Raw genomic sequence first — 22,343 nt, 5'->3', positions numbered from 1 at the left:
AATTTTTTTTGTTTTCGCAAGGTAATCGGGAAGTGGCGTGTCGTCGGATAAAAGGACCTGGTTATGAAGAGCGATTTTATTAGACTTGGAACTTCAACTCCTTACACAGTGTGATCATTGTTAATATACAATTAGGTGTAGGTATCGACACAGAATATCGAGTATAGAGCGCAACTACCTCCTCATCGAGCGGACGATGATGGGGCAATAATAACGACGGATAGAGTGATGATAGTAATCGTATAGCGATAACGATGACATAAATGTTTAGCCTTAACGATCTCACTATGCTAATTGGATCTCGCGTAAAATGTTATTTAAAATGCCTGCGGGGAAATTCACACATGCACATCCTCTTCGTTCGCGTTCGTCTCGCGAGTGCGACGCCATCAGTTGTGTCACATTCCATTTTTCCAGAGCATTTTCGTCCGCGACAGAGAAAATTGCCAGGAAACGAGTTTATTTAATAATTGTATAATTTTTTTTTTTTTTTAAGATAAGAGAAAAATGAGCTTCCTCGATAGAGGCTGACCCGGTCCTGGGTCTCATAACGCGCTGTAACGGGAGTTTGTGTCTGGTATTTTCATTCTTTATGTCTCTCTACACATACATAGGCCATAACATTCACTGCTTTCCTTTATTGCTCGCTGCAAAACGCAAACATATATAAAACCGCGCGCCGGCTGCGAGGCGAATGCAATGCGGAATATCCCGTTACAACAAATATATATCGCCGATCGATTTTGCGAAATCGAACTTTCCTTACGTCCAATACGAGACAGCCATAGATCGGCGCTTATGCGCGGCATAGATTAAAGTTGGTTTCACCGCATTCTGTTACGGCGAAATTTCAAACCTCCTGACCGCTGAATTATTCATTCCAAAAACGACGTCAATCGGCACACGCTGGAAATTCCGGTGTAAAATCAATATTATATTTAAAGGCGACGCATATTTCTCTGTCGACGGACGAAAAGTCGATCCCCCAACTATTACGATATAATGAGGCTAAATTTAATCCTAGATATAATTTTAAGTATCACAAAGAATATATATTAATATGTATATATATATATATATATATATATATATATATATATATATATTTATACTACTTCTCTTTTTAACTTCTCGTCTGATATCTTTATATACGCGTGGCCATTTTTCTTTCTTCATTTCTCATTATCAAGATAAGCAGTGAGATGTAAAGTTGATGTTCCTTTCCATTCTCTAAATTAATTTCAATATTGACATGAGCGAACAAATTTGAATTAATATTCGATATTTTCTGAATTTCATATATAATCATAGTTGAGGAATAATTCTAGTCTCTAAAAACACTTCGCTTATATCCTCTAATCGTCAGAATCTGGCGTCAGAATCGCGTCGAACGCGCCTAAGAGACTGGACAAGATCGTCGAATATATTTATATCTTAAAGTATAATAGTAATGACAGGGGGATGATAATATGTAATAATAATAATAATAATAATAATAATAATAACGCGTGTCTATTATACGCGCGAGTACCTTTAAACTACGTTATATCAAATGTATCGAGTATATTGGAACGATATCTAAACTTAATCAGCCTCTTTATAATCAACAGCTATATAAAACTCATCTTGATGTATAATATCGTAAAGTTTGCTTAGCTATGTGTACGTATATGTGTATGTAAATCGTAAATGTATCGTGAACGCGAGTCGCTCGAGTCCCGTCGAGAGGAGACTCGACACTTGACACGTCTACAAATCGCACACTTATGTCTAATTCACGCGAAGCCTGTAGGCGGGCAGGTCGTACGAGTGCGGTTGATCTGTTTGCCAGCTTGTTATCACGCAATTAGGCTAAAATGCAGTAGCAATCCTCGTCTCTGTAAACGGAATCGTTCTATTTCCCGGGGATCGCTGATCGAAAATCAGGACTGATTTGATCTGACTTTGACTATATGATGAAAAGGATTTTATTACTTTCGATAAAATTCAGTTTTTAATTAAGACGACGAGAACGTCATCGTGATCGTTTCAAATCACAGAGAAAAAGATCACGTACGCGAGACTCTTATAAAATCGCCAAGCTGCAAACTTGCCCGCCTATCGGCTTCGTATATATATATATATATATATATATATATATATATAAGTGAGAATTAAAATCGTAATTATATTATAGTCATTTTTTAATCAATCTTATGGCTTATACGTGGCTACGCGTTCTATCACAATTTGTCTATAAAAAAAACGAGAAAAAAAAAATTATCCTAAAGGATAATTCGAAATCCTGCCATCATCGAGTGCAGACGCGAGAATGCATTCCCGGGAAAGAATGCACCAGCGAGGAGCGACGAGAGTCGCCTTGAATTTTCGATTCTGAGTCTCATCCTCGCATTGAAGCAATTCATCCGTATCGCACATCTCGCTCGAATTATTATCCCCGTTCGCGAGAATAAAATAAGTTGACCGACTGGAGGAGAACAGAGCGAGAACGGAATCGAGTATTGAAACTTGAGCATGGTCAAAGATTCGGTCTGGCCTCTATCGCGAAAATTAATCAAAGACTCTGAACCAAATAATTTTTTTTTTTTTTTTTTTTTTTGAGAAAATTAATTTATATTTAATTTTCTCGATTTTAATTTTTAGAAATTGAAATTATAAAAATGTATTTTAAGATTATTTTCGTCAAGTTTTCAGGAAAGTTATAATCCCCATTGCTGCATCGAAATCCCTTAATCGCGAGAATACGATGTCGTAAACTTGTCACATAAACTTTCCCTCATAAGCTTTCAGATATTTAATCCATCTGGTCCCACAATTCCAACTCGAAGATATTAAGTGTCGCAGAGATTCTAAAATAAATAGAGCATCCCTAGTAATATACGTATAACAGTGAAATCGTGATTTCATTGTTATATTACCAGATGTTATTTATTTTCTGCCAAAAATGGAACAGTAGGACGAGATGAAGTATATCTTTTCTTTCCCCCTCGAAAAAAAAAAAACTGTCTCGTTTTGCAAGAAAGATTTGTCCTACTTTTTGGCACACGCTTCCTTTATCTAGCACAGACGTGGTTTTTGGGTCGCTTATTACATAACAGTGGCATAAATCACGCTCTGGAAATCATCGATGTAATGATTCGTTGCAGTTAAAGTATATAACTTTGCATTTTCAATGTACGACTGTTCGCGATTTAATTGTGAATTAAAAATGCGAAACTGCTTGATGCGCCACGAGGGAATAATACGAGTGATAAGAATTTTTTTCTTTTTTTTTCTTTTGTAAAAAACGTGACTTACGCCATCCGCAAGATAAACAGCAAAAAATCGTGGCTTCTAATCTCGCCTGCGTATATGTACAATCCATTTGCTGATATTTCTCTTCTCCTCCGTCCAATCATTATACCCTACGACAGCACGAACAAATGCTATTGAGTGAGCTACATACACGAGAGTATGCGTTTTACTAGACCGTTTACAATTAATGTAAATATATTGTCGGATATATTATCTCGGATCCTCCGAGAAACCCGAGCGAGTTTTCTCATATCCGGGCAAAATGTTTCCGCAAACATATTCGGGCTTCTCGATCAACGGGAATCACTCGAGATCCTCGATCGGAACCCGCGGAATAATTAGCACACATCGTTAATACGAGAGAGAGAGAGAGAGAGAGAGAGAGAGCACGAGGTTCTAGACGGCTCTTCGCCGGATTATGCACCGTTTACTTTCCAAAGCTCCGCGCGCAAAATCGAAGCCGTGACTGGGCGAAAAGTTCACAAGTTCATCCCGCCGACATCATGATCGATATACGGCTGCGGTTTCTCGACCATTAATTCCGCGGTATTAATCTTCGCCTCTATATACGTTTAAGGAACAAGAGCGCTTATAATTTAGCCCCCTCCGGTGTTGGTATAAGTATCACGTTTTCCCAGAGGAGCGATATATAATGTATACGTATATATCGCAATCCACGGCTTTGATTCGGTTAAAGATGAACGGCGCGTATATAAAAGCGCAGAACATCCATTTCGTTAACTCTTTGAATCGAGCTTGCATTTTTATAAAAATAATGATAATAATAAATAATGAATATTACGTAGAATATTCTTCTGGAATAAATTCTTGGAATTTCTCTTCTCTCTATTTTTCTCGACCTGATTCCTCTCTGATTTCATTCCTTTTATATGAAATAATGATTACGATTGTAACAAAATGCTCTTTCGAGGAAGGAATATATATTTTTTTCCTCGTAACGAAATATCTCCACTCAAAGAGTTAACAACGTCCTTTTGGTTCCCGATACAGCTTTACAAAGATCGTTAACGATATATCCTTTCCTGTCCAATATACAGTCATAAAACGTGACATGCATTCCGCAAACTCATCACACGCTCCTCCATTCGATATACCTTCGTCTCTATTTATGTATTTACAGGACTAGAGTCTTACTTAAAAATCTTGGTTGCCTATTCGAGGATTTCATACACGGGATGACCGAGAATCGTCGAGCAAGCAGAGAATTATGAGCAGAACGCGTGTGTTTTCTTAAGGACTAGCCTTACCTTTATTTAAATATACTACGCGATTAGTACCCACTCGCTTCTTCTACGATAAGAGTTTATTCATTAAAGGAAATTCTCTTGTTATTCCAGCTAGCACCAGTCTCTGTAGAGTCCCATTGGAACACTTTTTAACACGTATCGCTTGATTTATGTCTTTAAACTTAGCGGTTTTTTTTCATTTTTATCATTTATTTTACCCTAATTCGATGTTTTTTCTTAATTACACAAGTGACATTTCTAAAGTTGTTAAAATAATATATTATAAATTAATGAATTAATCTTTCGGTTATATAACTGCGCGTTTATATGTCACAATACTATATATATATATATATATATATATATATATATATATATATATAATAATTATGAAATAATTCTTTCTATCTTTGAACACAATCTTAAATTCACTTTCCTAGATTTACCATAAGTTTAAAGCGAGATCACGTTTGTTTCTAATTTTCGCAAATTTTTGAAGCGATATGTGTTAATTAGCGTCACAAAGGTTCTGCGTTCAGTATCGATCAATTCCATTAAAAGCACTTAATCCGATTATCAGTGGGTCAGTGTTGTGTTAAGAATCGTGTTACTTGTTACAACAATGATAAAAGTTTCACTTGATTATCGAGACGATAAAGGTTCGATTTGTTTTTGAATATTAATAACATCTCTTACGAAGCGTTTCTGTCATGTTTGATCCGATCGTGAGAATTAGAGGATTAATCAATATAAAATATTTGAAATTCGAAATACGTACATATATCATATATTTTAACCGAGTTTGCGATCTTCAAATAGAAATATATATACTTCTCGATGTAATGAAATGTTTCGCGATTTATTGATTTTGACATATAAATTCTCTCGATATGGAACAGCGAGCTCTGTACATATTCGCGAACGTTAATGAAAATGGAATTTAACAAAAGCTTGTTTTATATAAAAACAGATCTCGTTATGCATACGTAGAGTAGAATTGTTCTCTTCTCGTTTAATTAGAATGTAACGACTTTAATCTCTCTACGGAAACGTTATCTAACAATCGGATTAAATTCAGATCTTTTACATATAGCTTACAACAAACTGAACATTTTTAAGACTATATATATATATATATATATATTACTAAATTTCTAATTTTAAACACATTATTAATTCTTACATCTAATATATGATATATTATGATTTTGTATAAATGCTTGATTTTTGTGTGAGTTGTCTTATATAAAAATAACAAAGCTTAACTATTTCATAAACTATTAATTTCTCATATCTATTGTAAAATTATAACACAAATAAAATAATACATGTTATTGTAAAATAACATAAAATTAACATAATCCTTATAAATTTAAAAATAAAAATATATAAAAACTTGTATAAAAAAAAACAATTATTTTGTAACAAAATTCACTTGAAAATTATCGTATAACGTTCTGCGATATGTGCAGAGATCGCTGCTGTGAAATGTTAGATATTTGAAATTTCCGCTTTCTTGCATTTCAACCTTATTATTCTCAGTTATTCGAAATCCGATTTCTTATTAAACTCGTTTCAATCGAATTAAATTTCAATCTTGCTATTGGTTCCCTGTAATTTTTCTCTTCTTCGTGATTTAGCGCAACACGAGAATATCTCTATGATAGATTGTCACAAATGATAGTTGTTCTGCCAGTCCTCGTTTTATCCTAATTCAATTTGATCCTAGTCTTTGAGTAAACGTTCGCGAAGATGCCCGATTTTTACACGAAAATATTAACTGTCTTCATTTCAGAAGTTACACGAGTTATTTGATTGCAGATTTCAAAGCGTATATGTAAATCCGCGAGTGACATTTCAATCTGATAAAAATTCTGTCAGTATTCAATATAATTGAATACACATGACTTTTTTCAAAAACATATATTCAACGATCATAAATAATAAAATAATTTGTTCAACAATCCCGCGAGTGTCTATATCGTATATTTTAAAGTTAAATAAATTGAAAAGAAGATTGGATAAATGTACAAAAAAAAATCGCGAATGTAAAAAAATCTACAGAATCATATCGGAATTTGTCGTTCTATCTTAATTAGAAGGAGCACCGATTAAGTGTCTTTCGTTGAATCAGCTGAACGGGCCAGAGATAATTTCGAACTAAAAATAAGAGTGTCACCTCGATCCTGGGCAAATTGAACCGAACATCGGTCTTGCTGATAGACCAGCTTGAACGTCTGCCAACGATTCGTATGACTTGTCTATTTAGTTACCCACCTACCTGAATCAAAAACAAAAATCTCCGCCGCTCTCGCGATATCGATTCATCTCGTGACCGACATCGGAGATTTCAGGGCCGCAAAAGAGAGAGAAAGAGAGAGATTTCCCTTCCTCCCTCGAGCATCAAGGACCGTTCTTGGAACATCGAAGTCAGCGAAATGTTTAAGATGCCGCGAATACTTAGAATGCCCAACCAGGGAAATACAATAAGAATAGTCAGCCTGAAGTCTAGTAACTCTCGCGCTCGATATTCGGAGGCCTATTTTATTTCCAAATCAAAAATTGTGGTAAATCAAGAGTGTCTAGAAATAAACTTCAGTGACTCTAGATTATTGTTGACGATGAAACTAATAATAATTCAGGAGACTTTGTTTAGAAAATTAAGAGGGTCAGTTTGCAAGAGGGAAAAGATTCGGCGTGATCTCGACCTCTCGCTTCGTTGGATCGTGTTTCCTCGCCTTAGAGGGACGTGTTAAATACAATCGCGCGCGCAAGAATATCTTAAGGACTACTTTTGGCCAGAAACGCGCGCCGCTGCGACATGTAGAGTATTCTACTGGATGCATCTTTGTGATCGCGAGAGCTTGCTGCTCCTCTTGGCGGTGTAGGTAGGAAGGGTGTGTCGTCCGGCGCGAGTCGAGAATAACTGAGACTTAATTAACGCACTTAATTAGTGCGAAACCGTGCTGGGTGTCTTTCTCTGCCAGACGTTAACCCTTTCGATGCGCGGCAAAAGGATGCTATGAATTTTCATGTACCGGTGTAAGATTAATCCTTGATGCGCAGAAAGGTAAATTATGTTCGTATTAATTTGCAAGCACATGTTCCACCGAATTAAACTCTTAACGGAATAAGCCACTTTTAATTTTGAATAATTTCTTCGATACATATTTTAATTTTATATTGCAAGAAAAGAGTTTATGCGTAGATTATTCTTTTCTTTTACATGGCATCGAAAGAACTAACGATGTTGTGAAAAATTCGATTCGCGGAAACTTCCTTCTTTTTATCGCGATCGCAAAAAGAAAACAAAGAGAGAGAGAACGCACATTGATGATAAAACCCCTAAAGATATTATCAGAATTTTATTTACGAAGCGATAAAATATAATAGAACTCGAGTGCGCAAGTTGTCAAGAAGAATTTCGATTATCTTTATTGGCAAAATATATACAAATTTCATATATAAAATAAAAATCGATTTCAACTAAATAGAAAACTGACACCAACTTTAGTGGTTTTCACAATTTTGTTATACGTTCTCCCAACGTAAATATATCTGTTCTACTTATCAAGCAAAGTGAAAATTCTCCTAAGCCTGTAGTCCTGCATGTTATTCTTTATCTACGAGTCTGATAATTTTCTATACACATTACATCATATTCTGCAATACATTTATACTGCGGTTGCACATTAATTTTTAATTTTTAATTCCTATATGATTCCTAAAATTATCGACTCATATGCAAATCAACGTGTGCATGTTAAAATAGCACCTTTTGATCAGTACTGCACGTTGAATGACTCTAGATCATTATTAATGCGTAAAACCGCTATAATAATACAGCGAGCGTAAATTGCAGCGCGAACGGGTTCGTCGTAATTCGGAAATGTAAAATTTTTCCAACGTCTCGTCGTTTCCCTTTTCTCTCCCGACTATGTACAAAATACAGAGAGAAATTTCCACTGTATACACATACACACATGCACACACATACAATTCACGATAATACGTGACATATTATCTTACGGTTTGGTAATGATAAGACTTGTCACCAAGCATTCAAATGTGGAGACACTAAGCACGGTTTCTAGTCGAGATCAAGGTTGAGCAACGCATCTCCGCATAGAGCAACAATGATTCGTAATAAAATCCGATTATGTCGGTTCCCGAATAAACGTCATCGTTATTCGAGCGATAAGAGAAAGAATGATACGGATATTTCACGTCTACCATTGAGTTGAACTCTCTCATCTATTACAATAACGCGCGGGTCTAACTGCGAATCTTGATCAAACCATGGTTGATGTTATACGACATTAACCGGTCATCAATCACTCGTTCTCTAACGAAGTTCCGAGTTCACGGCTGATTGCCCTTGCTCATGCGGAGATTGCGCGCCCGAGATCGCCATGCGAACTCGTCACTAGCACTAGAATAGACGCGAGATTAATTAATTCTCAGTTACCCGGACGATCGCGCATATTCGCCTGTCATCGTCTGTCTTAGCCGGAGACGTCCTGAGCGCGGACGGGCGACTATGATTCTAGATCGAGAGCGGCGCCTCATCGCAACGGTGTACAAAGCCGGGTTGCTGCTGCTGTTGCTGCTGCTGCTGCTGCAGCAACTGGGGTCATCCGCTGGTCTGATCGGGCAACAGTATGCTGACGGATTTGCGGCTCGCCGAGGAGACGGCGTGGTGGTGCTGATGGTGAACCCCGTTCGCCGCCGCCAGGACGGACGTCGGTGGCGGCCGATGCGATGGCGCGACCACGCGCACCTCCGGCCTGGGAGAGGCTTCCCGCAGAGGGCTATCAACGCCCACCAGCTCCTCGGGGTTCGCCGCCAGCGATGCCGACGTTCTGCAACAGCGGCCGCGAAAGGCCGTTCGCCTTCGTCAATATGCGCGCTTCGCCGCGTTAAACCGTCAGTCCGTAAGACGAATTTCTATGTGTCATCTAACTATAAAGGATCCTTATTTTGTTTTCTGGAAATACTCTCCATTTATTATAAAATATGCATTCAATTCACTTTATATATTTCGAATTACTTAGAGAATTTTTGAAAAGCACAGATATTATCTATGAAGGATCCTTATTTATTTATTTTCTGGAGTTTCTCTTAATTTATTACAAAATATGCATTTATTAATTTGCTTTGTTTTATTCCGAATTATTTGTGGAATTTTTTTTTAATAAATCGTGGATGATATTCCTTAAAGCGATCTTACGGACTGAAAGTTCAAGGATGAAAAATTCATGCATTTTATAAATAATAAATGCAATTATTCAAATTTGTCGATTAAATAAAATTTGAAATAATTGACTTTATGTACATATCGAGTATTGTAATTTGAACAGGAGCCGGAGGTAAACTTCTGTTTACCTCGAAGAGATGTTTGATTAGCTTCGCAAAGTATCTCGATCGCTATTGATGTTTATTTGACGCAGGCAAGCCAAGTAAATAAACGGACTTCACTTACCTATGCTGCGGAGGCGGCGTGGGTGTTCGAGATAGAGGGAAACTGGCGACTTCCCTCGTCACCGAGAGCGACCGGATCGATCCGAATGTTTGGTCCGGCGATAAATTGGCTCCGACGCTTTGCACCATGCCGCTACTGGAACATGGACATTGGTTAATTGCCAATTAAACTGTCCACGATACGTGAATACGGCGTCGCTTTTGTCTCGATATTCTTAAGTTCTTTCTCTCCCTTTCTTTTTCTGTCTCTCCCTCTTCAAGTATGAGTCAACGTCGGCTTTGTTCTTATTTCTTCGGAAGGAACGTGAATTAATCATTTGTCCGCGCAGTGTACAGACCGAAAGTGGACTAACAAGGGAAGTTCGGCAAACCCGTAAACCCTAATAAACTTGACACTTTGCACGGACGTAATAGTAGATATTACCGGAGATGAAAGAAACCTTTGAAGTTCTAACTAATTTCTTTAATATTCTCTATATTGTCTTCGAAGTTGTTAGAGTTGTCGCAAAAAATTAAATAAAAATTCCTGCTATTTTTGGATAAAATATAAAATAGTGTAATAGTTTGTCAAAAAAATTTAATTCTTAATAATTTTAAGGCTTGAGAATGCACTTGATTCATTCTTATTCTGAATAGCGTTTTGAAAGAAAATTTCAATACGGAGTAAATTTTGAGAAATTTTAGAATAAAAGAATTAACATTAAACATTAAAACTGCTGTCAAACGTGCTTTTAAATACATAGGGAAAAACTCAAGTATGCGCAATGAATCTGTTGTTGTTGGTTTTTTCTAACAAGTTTTAAAAACTTTACACTTTGTCATACAAGGTATTACTGGATCGTTACAGAGAAACAATTAATGCTAGCACGCAAGGCGTTAATCTCTCTCGTATTTGCATCGAATAACACTGCGAAAAAAACACCTCTTTTATTAAATACAATTTCAATTACGTTTTTCAATCTGCTGAAAAGTCAAGTTACAAATATTTTGTATTGATTTATAAAAATCGTGTTTTTTTCTCTTTGACATTAAAACAATTCTTTTCGCCGTTGTAGAAAAAAATTACATATTTCATCGATATAAAGGAATATAGAAATGTGTACGCGGCTCGTCGAATAGATGAGAGATTCGGAAAGATTTGCAAGGCTGACGTTTGAAAAATTCCATATGTTACGGCTTATAACTGATGCACGGCTTTCCCTCTCGTATCGTTCTCTTTCTGCTTCTCCCATTTTTCGTGCCGTTAACATTTGTCAAGAGACGAAAAGCCTCCTGGAGTGTTGAGAGCAGAGCAAGAAGCTAATCGATAACTTCGATACGGGTTATAGACACGCCTACGCATTCAATTTGCCTCTACACGCGAGGCATCTGTGCCCTTCGCTGACACGAGGAACGTCTCGTTCCTGTCCCACGCTCTACTAAAAGTCGCAACACTATTTAAAGGCCGCAAACGCGAGCAAAGAGACATAATCGCGACGCAATTTCTTCGCGGAATGTCCCTAAATGTCGCGATTGAAACGCGAGATACGTTGAAAGGTCTCGCGATTAAGCAAATAAATCATAAATGCTCCATCTATTTAGGGAAAAGTATGTATGTACATTTCTTATTAAAGTGAATCAATTCGATCAATCTATTCTTCTTTGTGCAAAGATACTTACATCTTTTTAATATTTAATAATAATAAATGCTCCGTCTATTTAGGGAAAAGTATGTATGTACATTTCTGATTAGAGTGAATCAATTCGATCAATCCGTTCTTCTTTGTGCAAAGATACTTACATCTTTTTAATATTTAACGCGCTAATTGAAGTAATTTTAAAATTTTATCAATTTAATTAAAACTGAATAAAAAATGTGTGTGATATCCTATTACTATAATATACATTGTTAAAATTAATATACAGAAAGATCCATTTTTTATATTAATTACATTACATATTACGTTATATTATATTATATTGAATATTACTTCGTTAAATAAAATAAATATTAAAAATATAGAAATATAAATTTATAATGTAAAATTTATATATGTCAAGTAAAACATTTATTTCAGTAAATAGTGGGAGATTGATGAGACAAGCCTGCTTATCTGAGATGGATTCCGGCGCGACTTGCTTTCGTGCCACGAGAATTCGCAAAACGATTATCGGGTCGAAGTTGGCGGGACGGGAAATAGTTGGTCAAAGTGGATGATTATCGATATTGCAATGGCGGCCGGGTGCTTCGGGAGACGTCATGAATTATTCATTCAAACTGGTCACGTCGATGGATGTCGAAGTTATATCCGACAAACTCGCTATTCCGTTCACGTGCGTGAAATTCGAGAACTTTTCGGAAATAGCGGTTCCCTGGGGAAGATATCTGATAGATGAAGGTCTTGTCTTCTGGGAAAACTTCCGTCTTCCTTTCTCTCTTTCTCGATAAAGCGAATGAGATGTATAAATAAAAAAATGTAATTTAAAAATCGCAGCAACTATTATTTTAGCAAAAACTGAGAAAAACATAATATAAAATAATAAAAATAAAAAAATAAAAAATAAATCAAAATCTAGGATGAGTTATCTTGAATTAAGCTCGCACTTTAAATAGAGCAAAACAACTTTATCTCCCAAATTGTGCGAATCATAACATTTCATATATCACAAAAAAAAAATTTTCATGATTCTTATTCTAGTTATCTATATGGTAATATGTTTATTCCCCCCAATTTATGAGTCGACCGCACACATTGTGTAAAAAATTGCAGTGTATTTATCTCGTTGTATTACTTTTATAACCTTGGGTAGCATAAAATATTTTCTCGTGTAAAAAAATAACGGACAAAATTGGGGAGAACTTCTCGTATACATATATCATAAAAAGTTCATATTTTTCGTATAAGTGCAAAGCTCGAAAGTTATCTCTTCAGATTTTAACTTTATGCATTTAAATCAAAATTTACAAATACAAAAAAACAATACTTTTTATAAAAAAAAGTCTTATAAAGTTTTTAAAAGACTTCATAACGTTTCACTTTCTATTTCATAACTTATTAACAAAGATTGTCACAGTTGGAAATAATTACAATTATTGTAACAAGGCACAAAGAATCACAATTAAAAGTTAACAAATCATTAATCTGTTCGATCGTCGAGGATCGAACGTAACATTGAAGTTATTGATAACTTGAGGAAGAGAAAACTTTTAACGAATGAAATTGAATGTTATCGATGAGTATTAAAATAAAAAAAGAACTTTAATGAAACGATAAGTGTTGTTAATAATTCATCGCAAAAAATGATATCGATAGTCGCTAAAGCTGGAATTACATATATCAATGCAATGAAAGTGCAATGTGAGATGTGCCAACGTATTGAAAGGTTTTTTTTTTCATTTTTTACAACGTTAATTGTTATTACAATGTAACACACGATAAAAAACGGTTGCATAAAAGAGCCTTAGTCATCATACCTTCATCGATCATCGTGCGATATTGCTTTCACACTAAGCGCAACAATATTGTTATCATCTTTAATCTCCCCCAAAAAACGCAGTAATAAAATAAATTGCATATATTAAAAAAAAAGAAAAAATTGCAATTTTTTCACATACGTATTTAATTGTTTAGAAAGCACGTGTACAATTCAATGTACATATAAATATTCTTCAAATGCGCACTGTAAGGTATAATTATGAATAAAATATTTATCGCGAAAACATTGATTTTACTCGAGTTATTTTTTTCTGTGAGATCATATATAATTATTATAGAAAAATCATCTGTCTTATCAAACATGTTTTTAAAGATGAAAAGGAGATCGATATTGACGCACACATGTGACAGTAAGAAATATATAATAAATAAATCAATGACAAAAATTAAAACATTGACTGTCCACGACTATAAACTTTATGCGACTTGCAGTACCGAGCTAAGTTTGTCCCATAGCTGGATATAGTGCTCGATAAAATATGTATTAAACCTATTTTTAGTGAACGCGGCCTTTACACGAACGACAGCTGGCGTAGTTTTTACGTGGAAAAAGGAGCTCTTTGTATTGTTTCGCGAAACTACATAAGGGGTTTTTAATATTGCTAATTGCTTCTCTCAATATTTCTTTGATACTCGATAATTGATCCGAGATAAGCTGTACAAACAACTTTTAATAACGGAAGAAAATAAATTTAAAATACATGCTATATTTTTTTTAAACGCGTCATGTCATATGTCAAATCTCAAAATTCAGAAATGATTAATATATTTTCCATTATAATACAGTTTTTTTTTTTTATTTCCTTGATTTAATTTCAGACTTAGCGTTGATAAATCGAGTCTCGGTATCAAATGCATAATGATAATAATGTAAGCGAGACGTATCGAAGAGCAAAGTACATTAAACTTACCTCACAGACCCCGAAGTCACCAGGAAGGGCATGGGGGTCGGGCACGGACTCAAAGGCGAGCTGCTGACGGAGCTGCGAGTGCTGCTCAAAACGGAGTGCGGACACTGCGGTGGACCCACGTGGGGTCCTCCTGCGCCACTTCCGCCTTTGCTGGACGCGCGACCCTTCAGACACGGGATCTTCGGCCATCCACTTACATCCTTGCCAGATACCCCTGCAACAATAAACGCGCCATCGATTTTATTTTAGCAGCGTCCAAAATTGACGAAACAAAACATACATGCAGTGAATTGTTCAATCACTAGAGATATTAAAATAAAGATTCGAATAAGAATATTTTTTGGAGCAAATAATAGATTAAAAATGAATTTATACGTGGAGAAAATTTTCTCTTAGAATTTATCCTGAAAATCGTGGTAATCGTGAGACAATATATGCTATTGGAAGAATTTTATAAGAGTTTCTCTGATTAATATTTATTACACCGAAACAAATTTATTGAATTTCAATATTTATTTCAATACTGCCTAATAAAAATCATTAATTTGAAACTAATAATATTGATTTGATATGAAAAATATTTATTTGATATAAGAAAATTCTTTTCAAAATAGATAAATATTTATTAAGCAGTATTGAAATAAATATTTATAAATTTAATAATTTTTTTCAGTGCACACATACAAGAGATGAATTTTTCCTCTAAAATAATGAAAATTTTTCGTAAATAATGATTTTGTTACTTCAAATATTCATTAAAATTTCTCATTAATGAAATTCCTGTTGCTATGAAAAAAAAAGTTTCAAGGGAGAAAAATATTTAAAAAATAGAATTTTTTCGATACACATCAAGACATAAGATAATTATGTTACCATGGGGGAACAATGCGTGCTGCACGTATGCTATATATCGGAGTCATTGCGCTCCGGCGACATTATTGCAACGAAGATAATGCGACGTTTAGTATGCAAAGGGAGAACTTTTTTTCCAACCTCTTTCAAATCCACTGCGATTTGAATATACATTGCGCTGCTTGTGATTTGATGAGGCGATACGCGCGTCTCTCGGTCGTTTAGATTTCAGTTAAAAGATAAGAACCGAACGCACATTAGCAAACACAACGATCGCGTATGCACGATAACTGGATCAATTCTCTCCGCTTGACATTCGTATCGAAGTTGTTATAACGGACTCTAAACAACGTACTTGTCTTCATTACGTGGAAGAGATATACGAAGAAAAAAAATTGCAAGTGCATATCGCATTTAAAATGCAATTACATCCAATTTCCTTTTTCCTGCGCAATTTTTAAACGTAACATTTATGTACGTGAAAATAAAATCACCATAAACAATTCTGAATCAGAATACATCAGCAATTTTTTTTTTTAAATCAAGTGATAATCATTTTTCCAAAATGCTATATTTTTATATATACTTTCGACTGTGAATTAAATTATTATTCCTACAAATCATTACAAACAAAATATAATAATTAAAAATTTAATTTCTGTGCCAAGCGCACATAAGTGTTCAATTAATATTAGAATGAACTGAATAAAAAAATTCTAAAAATTTCGAACCCTTCTAACACGCTGCATAATTTGATCAGATTATTATTATTATTCAAATGCAGATGAACTAAATTATTATTCCTACAAATCATTACAAACAAAATATAATAATTAAAAATTTAATTTATGTGCCAAGCGCACATAAGTGTTCAATTAATATTAGAATGAACTGAATAAAAAAATTCTAAAAATTTCGAACCCTTCTAACATCGCTGCATAATTTGATCAGATTATTATTATTATTCAAATGCAGATGAACGGCCGTTGAGCGCGCATTCTTGGGGGATTACGGTCACTTGGCAATTAAATTCCACCTGCCTTCCAACGTCGTTGGATAATTCAGGCAGGAAGGAAGCTGCTATCCACGGATGCAAGCATGAATTTGTAACACGGTTGGACTCTCTCTCAACGAGAGGATCTGCATAACGCAAAGCGGTACAGTGGTTCTGCAATTCGGTCTTTCAACAATAGGAGATCAGCGCCACGTCGACAAAGCCCTCCGTGTTTTTGTTCCCAGCTATGTGTTACGAGTACGAAGGCGAAAGAATGATGGCTACTATCAAATGCATGACTGTACACCATCGCGATGTCGTAACATCCTCGCGAGGCGAGAAAGGAGGCGAGATAAATAGATGTGCGGACGCACAATATACGAGCGCAACGCGATTGGAATTCCTCGTCGATAACGTGCAGCGCAAAATCATTCTAACGCGATCGAAATCAAATGTGTCACGAATACTTATGTGATCAATATTTATGACAAACTTATATAGTATTTGTGTGAAAAAAATCATTTATTTATTATAATTCGTATCTCGTTAATTTTTTTATAGATATATTTGACGAGAGAAATCTGTTTTCTTTTCGCAAATAATGTATTTTTTATATTTATATATTTTATTTATATATTTTATTTATATATACATATATATTTTATATTTATTTTTATATCAGGAAAATGACTAAAAACACGAGCAATGTATTTTGTTCGCCCCTCATGGGGTTAAATTAATAAATTAAATTTCAAAGCTTAATATAAATTCTCGTAAAATAAACAACATAAATTCTACCTTTCAAGAACTTATAAGTTTCAACACAATATAATACAATATTATTGTAAAATGGAAGATGACGAAAATTAGAAGCAAATTAATATTTACTGAAAAGATATAAAAAGTCCTTGAAATAAGATTATACTGACATAGAAGTAAGTTTCACGTGAACTTTAGACACGTAAAACAGTATTATAAATTTCAATAGTAAAATTGAAAATATATATATAAAAGTTTCTGATTAATTAAATAAATTAAATAAACATTTAACATGATTTTTTAGTAATATTAGTACAACTTTTAACTTGATTATAAAATAATCATATATAGTTCCGTTTGTTTAACAATTTCAATTATATCTTCTCTCGATCTCTCGTCATTCCTCGTTTAAAGTGTCCGGACAAAAGCTCCGAGTTAAATTCAATTTAGCGACAGGTATGGGAGTGTATGAGTTCGAATATACGAATGTGTTTATGTCATCTAGCTGTCGCATAGTCGTGCAAGGGTTGCTTAATCTCGAAGTCAATATAAGCTGCCACTCTATTCTAGTTAGAATCTCCCGGGCTTCGCAAAGCCGGACAATGGCTGAGAAGAATGACGCAACGACGTAGTGGATATTTTGCCGTCGGTACAAATCGCACGGACAATAAGAAGACTTCTCAATACGAAAGCTGAAAGTATCGGAAAACCGTTCGTCTCTCGAGATGAGGCTCTTTTAACAGAGATTTTCATCGCGAAAAGACGAGGGAAGCGAAGCAACGGCGGTCTGGAAGTGACAATCTGTCGGGATTTGTTCCTGACCAACGTCTTGGACTCCAATAAACTCACAACGAACCAATCGATTACTCGCATTCATGTGTCTGTAAACATGTGTCCCAGATTTTCCCTTCTTAACCGAAGCGAAAAAAAGACGGTCGCTTTAATATTATAGTTACAAGTATAATTAAAAATAATAATAATTAAGAGTTTTAACAAGGCTCTGTAATATAAATATAAATTTAAAGGTATAAGACAGGCAGTAAGAGCCAACTCGCGGATGACAGTGCGTTATCCTAACGAAACTAAATTTTTTCGATAGGATTAAGTATCTGTGCACAAGGCACCAAATTTTACTTGGTCACGGCCAAGATTTAAAATATGAAATAATCTCATATTTGAGATTTAATTTCAATAACCCTTTCACCCCCCTACGGAAATAAGTAAATGCAAGAGAAAAATATAGATCCGAAAGTCGCTGAATCGGGAATCGAACCCGAGACCTTTCGCTTGCCGGGCGACTGCTCTTCCAACTGAGCTATTCAGATCTTTTCGATTCTATACTTTTCTCTGCTATATGTAATAATGTTGATAAACAAACGCGTTTAAGCCCACGTGTATAAACTAAGAGTTTTAACAAGGCTCTGTAATATAAATATAAATTTAAAGGTATAAGACAGGCAGAGAAAAGTATAGAATCGAAAAGATCTGAATAGCTCAGTTGGAAGAGCAGTCGCCCGGCAAGCGAAAGGTCTCGGGTTCGATTCCCGATTCAGCGACTTTCGGATCTATATTTTTCTCTTGCATTTACTTATTTCCGTAAGGGGGTAAAAGGGTTATTGAAATTAAATCTCAAATATGAGATTATTTCATATTTTAAATCTTGGCCGTGACCAAGTAAAATTTGGTGCCTTGTGCACAGATACTTAATCCTAACGAAAAAATTTAGTTTCGTTAGGATAACGCACTGTCATCCGCGAGTTGGCTCTTACTGCCTGTCTTATACCTTTAAATTTATAATAATAATTAATTTTAATCGCTAGTCAATTAATAAATCAGGGTATATTTATTTTTTGACCAATAAAAATACTAGCTATAATTATTTATCACAATGTAATAAATAAAATAATTATAGCTAGTATTGTGTGGTCAAAAAATAAATATAGCCTGATGTAAAAATTAAAAGGTTTTAATTAGTAAATATTATGAGTCTATCAAATTATTTAACTGTTCCATCATATACACATATACACTGAAAAAAATCCATGTACTTTTACATGGAAATTACTAGTTCAGAACTGGAAAAGTTACTTGCTTATCACTGTAATTTTTTTCCATTTGTTTTAAAGTGAAAATACATATTAATGTAAAAATACATGTAAAATATAGGTAAAATTACTATTTTTATGCAAAAATTATATGTAATTTTAAATTTACTATTTTTACTTTATTAAAATTTTATTTTATAAGTATTTATCTATTTTATTTATAACATTATTTTACAGCATTTATACATTCCTAACATTTCCTATGTGTAATTACATGTTCAGTAAAATATTTTTAATCTTGAAAATATTTAAGAATATATTTCATATAAAATTACATACAATCTGTAATCATCCATTTAAGTATCAATATTGCACGATTATGCTGGGTCGGAAAAAAACCTAGCTTAATCATGTAATTTTACATAAATATTTTCAATATGCAAATAACTGCACATAACTCAAAATAACACTGTTTTAATGAAACCTCTGCTTAATTGATCAACGAAACTGGTTGAAACAGGTCGAAAGAGGCCGAAAGATATATTCCAGAACTCAGCCATTGGCGATCAGTTTAATTGGCCGACAGAGCATCACCGAAATCGGTGTAACCCACTTTTGGCAAAGGCCAAGACTAAATCTGTTCGACTAACACACGTCGCTATATACGATATTAATCACGTTTATCAGATAGCGCTGGCATATCTCCGCAGTGCACGATAAACCTGACCTTTCAAAGAAATAAAATATAACCATCAGATCGCGAGGATTGCAGGAAACGCATCTTCGCCGGAGATTAATTGGCGTTTAAACGACGATCGGTATCTGATAAATTGCGAGCCCCCTCGCGGAATATGTTCGATCCTCGACGGAGATATGTTATTAATGCAACCCCTCGAGACCTAAATACTGCTACGAGCACCGATTCCAGTCCTTGTGTGGAATAACTGCATAGTATAGCCATTCATGGAAAATAGTTAGAAAGTTCGAAATACTGGTGGGAAACCACACTAAAAATTCTCAAAAATCTTACTTGCGAAAAATAATCACGAAATGTAAAATAAAATGTAAACAATATTTCTCTGTATTCGTCATATAAGTAAATATATTAATATAGGATATCAATTTTTAAGAAATGAAAAATTTACTTTAAATGTTATACAAAATTAATAAGTCTATAATAATATATTTTATTATAATAGTATTATATTAAAAGATGTAAACTCTTTTATAGGTTTTCTCATAGACAGATTATCCGGTTTACATTTTAATAAATTAAAATAAAATAGGATAAAATTTGCTGATGCATTATGTCTTATCATGTGACTACACAATAGCCTTAACACATAGGCAGCATCACATAATCTCTCACAGGTATTATCTCGCTAAAATAATGTAATAACGTAGAATCTGCATATACTGTGCGCGGCAATTTAATTACATCGCTACAATTAATATTTTAATTAACACAATGTCAGAATGGCTTTGTTTAATTAATGAAATGTCATTATTGTACAAAAGACATTTAAAACGTGAAATTGCGATAAATGATAAATAATGTAAAGTTTCATGAATAAAGCGTGTATCTATAAGACTCTGTGAAGTTGGCACGGCTTTTTTCGATTTTCAAAAAAAACATATGAGTTCTAGTAGCACTTTTAAGAGTTCTAGAGTTCCTGATAGGTTTCGCAAATAGTTCTGTCAATTTAAGGTCAAAAAACGAATTTTTTAAAAATGTCGTGCTAACTTCCCGTAGCACGACACTTATGCAAAAAAAATTTTTTATTCATGTATTTCGATAGATTTCGACGAGATCTAGAGTTCCTGATAGATTTTAACAATAGTTCCGGCGAACCATGCATTCTACGAGTTAAAAAACAAAATTTAAACGATATTTGAAAAAATTTTATCTTGTTGTGCTAATAGAAATATTCATTTCTCACGGCGCAATTTGCGAGCTCTAGGATAGTTCTGACCTCCAAAATAATGTTCGACAATAGTTCTGTCGATTAACCATAATTAACTTAATTAATTAATAAGCTATTATAGCACGACATCGCGGAAGAGTGTCGTGCTGGTAGAAATATCTATTTCTCTGGGCGCATTTTACGAGTTCTAGGACAGTTCTGACCTCCAAAATAATTTTCGATAATAGTTCTGTCGATTAACAGTAAATAACTTAAATAATTAATAAGATAATTATAGCACGACACTCGAGCAAAGAGTGTCGTGCTGAGTATATATCGCAGTTCTAGGGGGAGTTTTGGCTAGTTCTCGTAGAGTTCTATGCTCTGCAATTATTTTTAAAAATAGTTCCGGCGATTAAACATTTTTTAATAATTTTTAAAATTTTTTAATGTCCGATTTCAGCACGACACCCTTTGCTCGAGTGTCGTGCTGAAATCGGACATTAAAAAATTTTAAAAATTATTAAAAAATGTTTAATCGCCGGAACTATTTTTAAAAATAATTGCAGAGCATAGAACTCTACGAGAACTAGCCAAAACTCCCCCTAGAACTGCGATATATACTCAGCACGACACTCTTTGCTCGAGTGTCGTGCTATAATTATCTTATTAATTATTTAAGTTATTTACTGTTAATCGACAGAACTATTATCGAAAATTATTTTGGAGGTCAGAACTGTCCTAGAACTCGTAAAATGCGCCCAGAGAAATAGATATTTCTACCAGCACGACACTCTTCCGCGATGTCGTGCTATAATAGCTTATTAATTAATTAAGTTAATTATGGTTAATCGACAGAACTATTGTCGAACATTATTTTGGAGGTCAGAACTATCCTAGAGCTCGCAAATTGCGCCGTGAGAAATGAATATTTCTATTAGCACAACAAGATAAAATTTTTACAAATATCGTTTAAATTTTGTTTTTTAACTCGTAGAATGCATAGTTCGCCGGAACTATTGTTAAAATCTATCAGGAACTCTAGATCTCGTCGAAATCTATCGAAATACATGAATAAAAAATTTTTTTTGCATAAGTGTCGTGCTACGGGAAGTTAGCACGACATTTTTTAAAAATTCGTTTTTTGACCTTAAATTGACAGAACTATTTGCGAAACCTATCAGGAACTCTAGAACTCTTAAAAGTGCTACTAGAACTCATATGTTTTTTTTGAAAATCGAAAAAAGCCGTGCCAACTTCACAGAGTCTATCTATAATACTAATTTTTTTAATTCGCAAAATTTTATTAAATCAAGCTCTTTCAAATTTTTAAATTTAACTATACCGAATGGATTCACACACATTATTCATATTTAATCT

General features: G+C 34.3%; 1 protein-coding gene across 4 annotated transcripts in view; it reads right to left on the bottom strand.

Moving 5' to 3' along the window:
- Positions 1–61: 61 nt before the first annotated feature.
- LOC114941916 (uncharacterized) overlaps positions 62–22,343 on the bottom strand; it is a 69,777-nt gene continuing 47,495 nt past the window's right edge. For 3 of the 4 annotated variants that reach the window (XM_029317108.2, XM_085485363.1, XM_029317110.2), the window contains exons 4-6: positions 14,410–14,623; positions 10,024–10,158; positions 62–9,403 (exon numbers count right to left, since the gene is read on the bottom strand). In XM_029317108.2, the coding sequence (XP_029172941.1) occupies positions 9,175–9,403; positions 10,024–10,158; positions 14,410–14,623 (578 nt within the window). In that variant the 3' untranslated portion in view covers positions 62–9,174. The remainder of the gene's footprint in view (positions 9,404–10,023; positions 10,159–14,409; positions 14,624–22,343) is intronic. The other variant, XM_029317109.2, reaches the window with a different exon arrangement.

Source organism: Nylanderia fulva, unplaced genomic scaffold, assembly GCF_048542155.1.
Source record: "Nylanderia fulva isolate GAGA-0341 unplaced genomic scaffold, ASM4854215v1 Scaffold36, whole genome shotgun sequence".
Classification (NCBI taxonomy): domain Eukaryota; kingdom Metazoa; phylum Arthropoda; class Insecta; order Hymenoptera; family Formicidae; genus Nylanderia; species Nylanderia fulva.
This window is presented reverse-complemented; position numbering and strand designations above follow the sequence as displayed.